Source organism: Acyrthosiphon pisum, chromosome A1 (assembly GCF_005508785.2).
Source record: "Acyrthosiphon pisum isolate AL4f chromosome A1, pea_aphid_22Mar2018_4r6ur, whole genome shotgun sequence".
NCBI classification, from domain to species: domain Eukaryota; kingdom Metazoa; phylum Arthropoda; class Insecta; order Hemiptera; family Aphididae; genus Acyrthosiphon; species Acyrthosiphon pisum.
In genome coordinates, this window is record NC_042494.1 from 125,095,856 (window position 1) to 125,109,136 (window position 13,281).

Consider the following 13,281-nt stretch of genomic DNA (forward strand, 5'->3'; position numbering starts at 1 on the left):
AAGTATATATTTTATCAGTGAAGGAAACCATATACGAATTTCCGATGGAGATATAACGATAGATGAACATTATCATACAATTTATTATTATGCTAATATAATGAATAGTATACCTAAGCAAACAGTGGTATATCACCAGATACTTAAACATTTTTATTATGACTCATGTTTTGGAAAAGGTTGGAGACCCCTGATATAAATTACAGAACATGTCTTTGGCTACATCGGCACGTGGTCGGATTTTTTTCGTTTTCCCATTTATCGGTGACCTGTTCTTCGCGGGCGTACCTACCACTACTCATAAATTCATTTTACTCTAGAATTCTTATATATTTGTGTTCTATACAATATAATATATTAATATACCGACCACATACGCATACTATAATAATATTATATGGGGTCGTTGTCAAAACTCAATATCGACTGCAATGTCACATCTCACATTACCCGATTACCGCGAGACCTCAATAACGTAAGGCACCCAGTACCCAGTGATGTTGCCAGGGCGAAACACTCGCTCCCCTCATCATCAGCTGTATATGTATGCCTGCAGATATATAATTTATGTACTATATGTTTCAGATTTCCACAAAATATTTCGTCGGTTCTATTTCATATTTAATATATTATTAATACGAAGACTTAAATAATACAGTGGGAAGTGTGTAAACTGTAAAGCACCTTACATGATATTATATTTAAATCAAAAACTTAAACGCCCCCAAAAAAAGATTCATGGCTACGTGCCTAAACGTATCGGTTTCGTTACCCAAATTTGGTCGCGTTCTGCGATGTATAGAATTATTAGAAATTGTATTATCATAATACGTAGATATTGACATCACTTTAGAAAGTTATTCAAGAAAAATAAATAAATAATTTGACACTCACATTTTATAAAGTATTATAATACATATAATATAAACCCTATTAATTAATTATCACATTTCCTTGAAATTAAACTATAATAATTATTAATATTTTAATATTTTACGTACCTATGTATAAAATACAAAAATATATATTTTAATATGAACTTTGGCGGTCTTTTCTGATATCACAGAAAATAAAACAATGCAAGACTAGTCACGTTTCACTAGATTAGGTTGTGCATAACATTGCAACAATGTAATTTTATATTATTGTAATTTCTAATCATTCTAGGCCGATTAAATATTAACAAATAATCATTGGTCTCTCGAACAGAACTGTGTACCTATACCTATATTTACTATAGTACCTACAACTGAGTAGATATTATTCTATGGTATACAGTATATCGGTTTTGACTTTTGAATACTTACTTATCGAATATTATTGCACAATGTTGATATTATTGTTATATTCACATCGTTTGTATTAAAAGTAATGTACCTATTACCTACTCAAACGAACTGCTTCGTGTCTTGTCAAAGCTACAGTGCAGATTTCGAACGAATTATAATAATATGTTCTATACAGTAAACGTATTTTGATAAAATTGGCTTTTAATGTCCCGATTTAAAATATAAATTGTGTAGTAATAATTTTACAATGTTGAAAGTAATATACTATACAGTTTTTATTATAAGAGATTATTTTCGGATAAAAACTGTTTAGGTACCTACGATACAAATCGCATTTTTAGTGTAGGTATTATATTATTTATACATTTTATATGGATATGTAAATCAAAATGCCTACAAATAAATATTTAAAATAAAATATATATTCTGTTCAATGAGTTATAACTTGTGATGATACTAAAGTTTACTTTTCAAGTTTGTCTAACGCGCCATATCAATTTGTAACACACATTTGTATAAATTGCACACTTGTATTCAATTGTACCTACCTATTGTGATATTGTACGCATGTTCTTATTGTTAAAGCTATAGAAATATAATTATTGTACCTAAGTATAGAATTTAATATTTTTTAACCACGTTTTAATTTTTATATATATATATATTGTAATTTTATTATAATTTATCATTAAAATGAATCATTACAATTAATATATTATAATAATTTTACAATAATGAAGAAACATTACATTAATTATCAACTCACAATTACATTGATTTTAAATTTCTTTTTATTATCATGATATTAATTTTTAACGATGAATAATTTTGCATCATCTACTGAGAAATGATTATGATTTATGAATATAAATACAACCTGATTAAAATCCAATAAAAAGGGTAATATGTAATAATATTATATTGCATTTTCCTCTCCTCTTTAAACTTTGTTCAATTGAACGCCAATGCCAAGGTCAACAAAATTTTATCGCACACATCTGCGTATGAGCATTTATGTTCTGCACCGTATGCAATGAATTTGAATTTAAGGGAAAAAGTGTCAATAATAGTCATCAATAATTTTACTGACGTTTCGCAATACAATGTTTATGATACTTAATATAGAAATTAAATTCTATATACTACAGCAGTATACGTAGACATACATAAACGTCATAAATGCCTACATTATAAAGTTGCTTTTGTTTAAACAATCAATTTAAATGATTGTTTATTAAGCTCAAAATCACATTTTATGGATAAAAAATTGTATGCCATGACAGTTTGTGTAAGCAGGTAATTTTATTACCAGAAAAAAAATCATGAATGATACATTAATATATTATATTAGATCGATTATTAAAAGTTATATATATAATATATATATTATATATAGGTATATGATACAAACAACACCATATTCCATCGGAATAATAACAACAATTTGAAACTAAAAAAGTTGTACATAATATTGTTATCCCAAATGTCTATCCTTCATTTTATTAAATACATATTTTTTTAAATTTAAAATCTACTGAAAAGTTTAGTATTTGTAAAAACTTCATTGATATGAGGTTTATATGAAGAACATAATTATATGTGTATACAATATAGGCTTAAGAAATACATTGAGCCACTCCTATAAGATTAGCACCATGGAATCAAAATTCATAGGTATTGGCGTACCTATCACGCAAATGGTATTGCAAATTAAATATTAATAACTATTTCGATGCTGAAATAGATTGGCAAAAAAATAATTAATAAATTAACAGTATTATTTCAATATTTTAAAAATATAATAAGTAAGTAATTACGCAGTTTATGGATTCAAAATAAAATCCAAAAATCTAATCTAATATGTATACAGTTATATATTACTATAAATCTATTCCAATTGATATACATGTACCTACTTGAATGAATAATACAAAAACGACAAAATGTTTTAGAACAAATAATAATAAATAGGTAGTAAATCAGTATCAAAAAAAGGTACATAAAATACCTATAAAAAAGTTATTGATACGATAAAATATAGATACATAATAGAATATAAATAATAGATAAGTGATAACATGCAAATGCGAATATTGGTCAATAAGTAGTTCAAATTTCATGACTCAAATTAACGTACCTACCTAGTCTACAAACAAGTGATATTATTTTTACTTTGTCAAATAGCTTGCACAAATTACATTAAACTTAATCAGTAAGTATAAATATTTTGTAATTAATGCCTTTTACCTACGAATCGTTTATTTTTTTGATTTATTAAATTTTTTGTGAAATTGTCACTTGCTTAACAAATGAAGATTTTAATTTAATTTTAAATTTGAGTTAATTAACCATAACCTTAAATATGGCAAACCTACAATAGTGTTTACAACGTATCATTAATGAGCTAAAATTTGTCACTGCAAGTGTAATTTATGTATTATCAAATGTTAAAGCTTTTAAAAAAAATATAGCAATTGCAAATGAGCTTGCATATTCTGTAACTCCAACAGCAGAAAAGTTAAAATAAGACATATTTATAGGCAACAAGAAAATACGCCAGTCGTACCTACATAATTTATAATTTTCAAGCATAAGACAATACAGACAAAATGCGCAAAATAATTGATAGCGGACTCACATTGGTTGAGATTGTCCATTACACTTGACGTGATCCACATTTCTGAAACCAGAAAATAATGACTTTTAAACAAACATTTATATGGTTTTAATGATAATTCCTATAATTTTTTTATTGCGACCACTCAAAAATTAAATACAGTTTTTAAATATATATTTACTACAATGTGTTCTAATAGATAGTAATTATTGTGATGAACTATTTTACGACGAGTACACTACACGAAACACCATAGACTAGTGTAGGCGCTTCAACAAGTAATCATCTTATAAAGAACATAAAATAGACGGACAGTTCAAATTTTTGCTAGAAAAAGGTTGAATTTTTGTTTTAAATTCGCGTTCATAAAATATTATATTGAAATAATTAAAACAAAAAATATGTGTTTTAAACTCACTGCAGAGTCCCATCCATGTCTCAAAAAATTTCATTTATCATTCTTTTCAACATCAATCATTGGTGGGCAGTGGGCACTAGACACTAATTAACTGTAATTAACTGTAGGTACCTATGAATAAATTAACGATGGAACACAATATATATGTGGCGAAATCAACGGAAGAACTGATACTGAATGAACAATATTTCTTTGTACAAACATTTGTAAATACGGACTTGGTTATCTGTAATAAGTTTCTACAAACAAGACCAAGGACCTTTCGTTAAATATAAATATATACCTTTTGGCTATTAGGTTATATAGCCAAGTAATTCAATGATAATATTCAACGTATGTAGAAAAATATTTTCTTTTACTCGAGATAATAGATAATTAATTAAAATAAAAAACAACATAGCTACTAAAAAAATGTATAACCAACAAAAAAACTAGTTGATTATAAACGTAATTTGTAAAATAATTGCACCGAATTAAAAATATATTTTACTCGCCAACCTATTTTAATCTTACCGATGTGCGTGCTAGAACCGAAACTTACAATCAAGTCGATGTAAGGAAAACGAGAACAATTTGAGTGATTACTGCGATTACTATTTTGTATCGTATTCAATTGAACAATTTTATTTTTGGCACGAATCGCTGTGATGTATTGTGACTTGTATACAAGTATAGGTACCTACAGTGAATGGATAATGATTTAAAAGAATATTAAAGTTCAACTGACTGAACATTATTTTGGCAGCACAAGTAAGTATTTCATAACTACCAATTATATTTGCTGCAGGTTCCTATATTGAACCAAAATTCTGGCCTTGTGCGAAAAGCATTAAAAAAAATCTTCGAAATCGTAAAATATACAATATACAAAGACAAACAATATGATAATATTCCAGTCTTGTTCACTATTCAAATACTTGTATTTAAATACTTTTTTTTGTAATTCAAATACTTTTTGACCAATGTATTTTAAATACTTAAAGAATACTTTTTATTTGTGTTTTTATTTTAGAATACAAAATATACATTTATCATTCTAGTGATCTTTTCCAAATTCAAATTACCAATATTTTGAAATAGAACATTTTAAATTTTGTTTCTAAAATACTATTTTATAATGGTTCTAACTTTAGTGAATTTATAAATAATGTTTCGCCAAAATACAAGCAGATAATAGAATTATTGAACACTGAAACCCCTGTCGACTCCTCACTCCCATTACCATGGCATACGAGACTCTGATCAGTGACCACCACTTGTTGGATAGGACTTTATCTTGAATCTTTAATAGTCTTTCTTCTTATTTGAGAGGACTTTACACCCACGTGTGTTGTTTCCGTCTTACCATTTTAAAACATAGCAAAATCTGTTTTATACAGTAAATAACCGAGAAAGCTACAGCCTTAAATAAGAAACGAGATTTTCACCACATCAAAAGGAGAACTTTGGCTGTGCAATATCGTTTTTATTTTTTCAATATCGGAACTTGAAAAAAGTTAATAAAGTTTGAAAAACACTAACAATAATCGATTTTGAAGCAATATGAACTTTTTTTGTATGTTTTATCAAAAAATAAAAATTATATTACACATCTAAAGTTCTCCTTTTTATGTGGTGAAAATGTCGTTTCTTATTTATCACTGTAGCTTTCTCAGTTCTTTACCGTGCAAAACAGTTTTTAATATGTTGTACATTTGTAAGAGGGAGACAGAACATTATAGGGTGTAGCGTTCCCTTAATGAGGACGGAGTGGCCGAGTGGACTACGGCGTCGATTGTAACGCGCACCGTCGCCAGTTCGAATACCGGCCATGGGCGGCATCGCTCTCTGGGCTGGCAACTGTCTAGACGGCGAGACCGCCATCCCCCAACCAGGCATGGCTGGGAATGGCTACGGGTGTCCAAATAGAAATTCTGCCAAATAGGCGTCAGATTTTAAGTCTTCGGGCCTATTCCCGAACATCGCGCCATACGAAAAAAAAAAGTAGTTAATAACTTTAACATAAGATTTTGGTATTTGTGTTATCATACTTAAAAAAAAAATATTTGTTTAAGTATCTTGAATATTTTTAAAAGGTATTTGTATTTATATTTAAACACTTTTATAATAAAGTATTCTGAATACATTTGAAAAGTATGTAATATTCATAAATATTATATGAATTACTTAGGTACTAGGTAGTAAACTAGTACCTTTAATACATATACCTACACGCTATATTTCACTATGTTTGACGTTCGTCGCGAATGCGCATGGTTAGAACACTGGACGCACATTGTAATAATTGTACGTATCTTCTTTGATTATCACGTTGGATGTAAAAAACAAAACAAAAAACCAGAAGAAAAAATATCAATAATTGCATATTACAAGTCACACGGAATTCATCATCAAATATTCAAATACCTGTAAAATATATATATATATATAATATATATGTTATTATTAAGTATAATATTAGGTACCTTACAGCTTACATAACAAGTAGGTAACAAACGCCTCTTTTATAATGATTATAAAAAAAATATATTTATTTTTGTATATGTATAGATTCCTCAGATACTCTCGTTTTTCCTGGGTTGGATTATTTAAGTACGTATATATAATTTTATTTTAATGATGGCGTTCAACTGTTTTTATATTATAGGTACAGGGTGATTAACCATGCACGATCTACCTCATTTTATCATTTATATATTATGCATTTAGGAAAGTTCTAATTTTTTTTTTAAATTATCATTCTATACTAGAGACTGTTTTTCAAATATTTAGATTTTTTTATGACATTTAAGGATGCATACTTTTTTTTAAAATGAGAACATTTCTTTTCACTATGAAATGTTGATGATAATATGTTTAGAAAATATAGGGACTATTGTGATTTGAAAATTATAGTCATTAATATTAATCTATTAGCATTTTATTATTTATAAACATGTTCCGATGAATATAATTATTTTACGTGTGTATAAATACCAGACTAAAAAGTAAAATGTATCCGGTAGGTAAATCTAGTTATATTTTATGCATACCTATATAGCCATTAGCCCCCATTAAATAAGCTTATAAACCTATTATTGTGGTCCATTATCATTGATACATAAACATTAACACTCGTTTGAATTCGGATTTTGATACATACAATACATTTTAATGTATCCAAAAAAAATTAACTATGTACTCAACAATTTATAACAGAGAAAAGAGTGTTATTGTATCGCTACACGATAATCCTTAAAAAGCATAAACAATCTATGTAAATGTAAATATTATGTTTTTTTTTAACTTTTTTTATTACTTATAGGGTTACCCACTAAAAAATTAAATAAATGTGAATTTAAATTTATGGATGATGCCATGATTAAAGGATAAATTGAGGGTAAGCATGCTTGGCAAATCACCCTGTATAAACAATCTAACTGCAGCGGCCACGGCAATGATTAAAAGTGACACGCACACCGTAACACGATGTAGGTATGTAAAATAATATAAACTCGTGATTGATCGCATAAATACATTATTTTAATTTTTTTTTTATGTTCCTTAATCGTTATTGTTGTGTGACTTGTCGGCAAACCTATAATCATTACCCGCGATTACTCGTTGTCTTCAGTTTAATATAAACAATATGCACGTATTAAGTATAATATCAACTAATAAGTAGTAGGTGCCCATAGGCTATATTGTTATAATACCCATTTACCATAAATTATAGTATCGTCTGCCGAAGATTAGGCAAGAAAAAACAAAATACTTACGTAACACATAATTATTGTAGCCCTATTTCCGTTTGTTATAAGATATTAAAGAATACAGATCGACGTGTATATAGTTACTACTACTAGTTACTACCTATATACAGTACATACTCACTATGCGCATATTATGATATGTTTACAGATATTGCATACCACTATCTAAGCGATAAAGGTGACATTTTTTTTTTTATGAAAACCACTGGAAACACAAATTGTATTTTCCACGCACATTATTATATTTTATTAGACACTGCAGACTCCTATATGATAATATGATAAGTATAGATACGTCCTAAATATATGTAAATATTACCCAAAGATAATCACACGACTCGACTCGTTGTGGTGAAACACGCAAAGGTTGTTTTTAGAGTCCCGAGGCTCAAGCCGGTTAATCGGTCAACAGATTATTCATATGGGGGTTTGAGCTAGGAAAGAGCCCCTAGGGGCTCATCGAAATAGAAAAACTCGCACCATCACTACGGCGACTCGCTAGATCACGCACGGCACAATATATTATATTAAACGGTACCTATAATAGTATGATATTGTTAAGTATATTATTATATTACATTAAACCTGACAGTCGGTAAAACGAAAAGTCATTTATTTATATAAATCATATACAATATTATTTCGTTAGCGTTAAAGGAATAGAACTATAGACGGTTTTTTTCACCCACATTATTGTAAAATAAATATTTAAAATATTATCAATAATAACTCTTTGTTGTGTTTGAAAACTACTCATCAAGTTAACGTTATATTGCTATAACAAGCAATAACACTTTATAATAAAATATATTAGATTTTATGCAGTTATCAGTTGAAGCAAAAGTTATGAAATAAATTAATTGTAACCAAACTCTGTACTCGACAACTTGTTAATGTCCATCGTTGCCAAGAGGGTAGGTATGTATACATAAAAAGATAGAACACATATTATGTGTCTACAAATACTCTACATGTGTTGTAATTTGTACATTTTTACACGTGAGATATATGATATAAGATTTTTGCAGAACACGCAAACGTGTGTGGTAAATTATGCTAACCCTTTCTCAGCGATAGTGATGTCTAGTACATTATATACAGGCCCGTGGGCCGTGGCCCAACAATTTTATTAGGTTAAAAAGAATTTTAGGGCAGATGAATAAATAAGTATAATATTGTGGCTATATTTTATTTTTATTTTACAATTTCAAAATAATTTCTTAGGTAATTGAAAAATAATACAGCATTAAAAACAAATAATAAATAATTTGGTATTTAAAAAATATTCATTTAATAAAGAATAATAAATTTATAATTATAATAGAATGAAAATTAATAATTTTATCTACCTATATACGCCATATTAATGCCGTAATTTCCAGCATCGTTGAAAACGTAAAATTAATGCCCTCGCCACGTAGCTAACCTATAGCCTAATATTATTTTGTTTTTAAAATTTTGTAATTACAGAAAATCTCATGTGTTTTCAAAAACTTACGAAGAGCCGTTTCTTTTTTCTTAGCTACCTACGTATAATTTACATCTGACAATTATTATGGAGTATAAAATGTTATCGTATGTTTTATATTTTTGTAACATATATAGTATATATATATATATTTATAACTGCTGTAATTCTGCAGCTGAAATTACACTATAATCATGGCGGGTGGCACATTGGTGGGCCACTAAACTGGATTTAATTTTTTTAATGGAGACCTGCTCAAAACGTTCTAATTTGTCATATTATTTAAAAGATAGTGAATGACATTATTATAGCAACTCACTATAAACTACATGTCAATCTGCAACTTTATCATATGATTACAATCTATATTGACATAACATTTTTAACAAAATATCGATCTTATAATTGGCGAGATCTTATAATAGCGATATCTTATAATAGCAATATCTCATTATTGCTTAATACTGGAAAGTTATATACTTATTTCAGCACTTGACTTATCGAATAGCGATATAATGAGAGAAAATTAACTATGTGAACTAATGGTGATGGGTTTTGAGCGACCATTAAGTGGGGCGATAGTTTTGACACAAATTACTCATTAGTATAATACGTTTGTCACAAGGAATATGCATGTAATAATAATATGACGTATGGTAATTTTATTATGACTCTGCAGTCTGCAATGTAACGACTAACAGAGCGAGGAAACAACTGCAGCAGTCGTTAAAAAATGTAAATAAAAAACAAACTGATGCGTTTAAAAACAAAACCGAAACCATGCAATGGTCGTATAGACAAGAGAGCAAAATTACTAATTAGAAATCGTAAACTGGTAGGTATATAATTATTATCACATTATATACCGTCATATTTTATTCATGTACGTGGGAAATCGGTATATGAAACGTGTAGGTACTTAAATATTTTCAGTGAACGGATAATCAATAGTATATTATACATACCTAATAAATGTAGACAAAGGTGATAAAAAATCTATATTTTCGTAGCTCAGATTAAATATATAATTGGTACTATATACATATTGACCGCCAATACAATAGGTATTCAATAGTTGATTATTTTTTATTGACCACAAAGCGCAATCGGCAAGAGCAAAGTCTACAATAATATATTATAATATAATAGGTACCTATGTTATTGTAATATATTCACTCATATCTGCCATCACATATTATAATAAGTAAATAAACATATATATTATATTAATTGTTTAAAAATATGTTATTTGAGATTGACATCTTTTTTCATTCTATCAATTATGAGGTGTAACAATATGAGCTTTTGCGGTTTGTTTGGTAACGAGCGAGTGTTGACCTGCAAATTCGCTGTGCAACCAGTTGCATATTTAAGTTTTTGTCATGGAAGGGGGGTATGATTTTACCTAGTAGCCCCGCTTTTAAAGCTAGAGGCCTTAAGTTAGGACTCCGAAAAATGTTGTATATTATATACAACCTATGGGGGATTGATCCCCTTGATCACCCCGTAAATATGCCACTGTGTGCAACATATGAGTTACGTATTCAGACTGCAACTGACATTATAGCATGATAAATAAATACAATTGTACACTCATATATTTTTGAACCCAGACGCCCAGTTATTGCTGTAGGTACCTATATCATAAAAAAAAATCGAAATTCAAATTCAAATACATTCAAATTTTCGGTAATATTTCTATACTGTTGTAAAATAAATATAACTTATCGATTTGAAAGCAAATACTAATTAATACTAAACGTTTTATACGTTAGGTACCTACCTAACTATTACAATGTCTAGACTACACACAACAGTATAATATGCTCTATAGATAGTAATTAGTAACTGTATCTCTTTCCGATAAATCATGTTTTTCGTTTAATCAAGTAAGTAAATTCTAAATATAAACTATAAGGTTAGCTAGCAGGTTACAAATCTTAAATGACAATTTTAAATTTAAGGTTCCCTACTTTTATTCTTAATGATATCTAACGAAAAGTAATATAATTTTTTTATACAATATTATAATAATTAAAATATTTTTAATACTTAGACTTAAACAGTTAAACTATTTTACGAATATAGATAACTACATTTATTATTTTTTTAAATTTGATCAATTTATTATTATACAATTAAACTTTTATAAGTTGTACATTTTTATTTTCGTACATATAGTATTTGGTGAAAATAATATACTTAAATAATTTCTTATTTTCTTCAATGAAGGAGAAAAAATATTTAAGTTCTAATACTATTATTGTTTATTATTATTTATTACCCATCTATATGTATGAGTATAACGAGATGTTTACAGACATCAAATATCAATAATTAATAACCCAATCATTACTGTAATTGAAACCAAATTATGTAAGTACCTACTGTCTATTATCTGATGAATTCGATATAGTCCTCATAAAATAAAAGGATGATAAAAAGGTATTAATTATCTAAAGAAGTAATTAAATTGAAATTTAATGACTACTATAATCATTATTTTTTCATTTTACAATTTAAAATAATTTGCAGCTATAATTTCTTAAAAGTACCCATTTATAAAACCAATGTGAACAATATAAGAATGTACAACTTACCTATATAGTTTATTAATAGTAAGTTTGTTAAATTTTTAAGAGTTTACAATATTCTGAAATTGTATATTTATAAATGTGTCAGTGTTGTCAGTATACCTATTATAGTCAGTGTAAATTATTGTTTGTTATTATTTTCCTATTTAAATATCATGTACTATACCTACCTAATTTATAAAAGCCATAATACCTAATAATATTATGTTATTCATTTTGTTAGGTAACTAATAGCAGGCGTAAGATAACTATTAAGTTATAACATACGTTTTAAATTAACGATCCAATCTAACGTTCGACCTGCCGAAAAACGGCGATGTATCACATGTAACAGAATCATTTATAATTGTGTAACCTAATAAAGAACTATTGTTGAGGACATCGTTATGATGTATATCAAATTATGTATCTGACATAATATTCTATGTAAGCCTGAGTCCCACAATTAGTAGGTACCTAGGGTATATACTGTATAAACTGTATACCATGTAATACATGGCATGTATGATGAACACTATGGTTAGTTATACGATATAATCACGTGTATCCTTATTTTCATTTATTACTTATTTGAGGTGTTTTACAGTATGCGTTTATGTATTTATAGAGACATTATTCGTATTATATTATAGTAAATTCGTTTCTAATAAAAAAAAGAGATGTCATGATATATGGTTTGCGCCAAAATAAAAGACCACGGTTAAGATAATTGTGGTGGGGAATTATAAGTTATAACCTAAAAGTGAAACAACTAAGAATAATAATAAAAAAAAATTAAATAAAAATTATGTACCTACTGTTACTTGTTAGCTATAAAAATAATTTAATAATATGGTACAACACGACTTGGATAAAGAATTTTGAATTATTGTTGGGTACAATCTAAGTAAAACATGAACCTATTTGGTACATAGGTATATTATAATATAATTTGAGAAGTTATTATTTTATTACATAGGTACCTACAATAGTACAATCATAAACAAAGTGATAATTTTAATAACAGAACTCTTTTGTTTGTGTTTAAAAAAAAGACAAATATTTAAAAAAAAATTGAAGTACCTACTTATAATAGCATGTATTTTTGAAATAATAAAATAAAATGTTATTATTTGGTATATGATTGTGATAATTAATATATTT

The 13,281-nt window shown here is 27.6% G+C and overlaps 1 protein-coding gene across 6 annotated transcripts in view; it reads right to left on the reverse strand.

Moving 5' to 3' along the window:
• Positions 1-13,281, reverse strand: part of LOC100166535 (G protein-activated inward rectifier potassium channel 3) — a 32,148-nt gene that overhangs the window by 15,535 nt on the left and 3,332 nt on the right. For 3 of the 6 annotated variants that reach the window (XM_003246618.4, XM_029488247.1, XM_029488248.1), the window contains exon 2: positions 3,928-3,969. The exons of 1 other annotated variant lie outside the window; for it this stretch is intronic. In XM_003246618.4, coding sequence (XP_003246666.1) covers positions 3,928-3,969 — 42 coding nt within the window. Of the gene's footprint in view, positions 1-3,927; positions 3,970-4,324; positions 4,535-6,535; positions 6,616-13,281 lie in introns of those variants that run through there. 2 more of the 6 variants (XM_029488246.1, XM_001949369.5) reach the window with 2 other exon arrangements.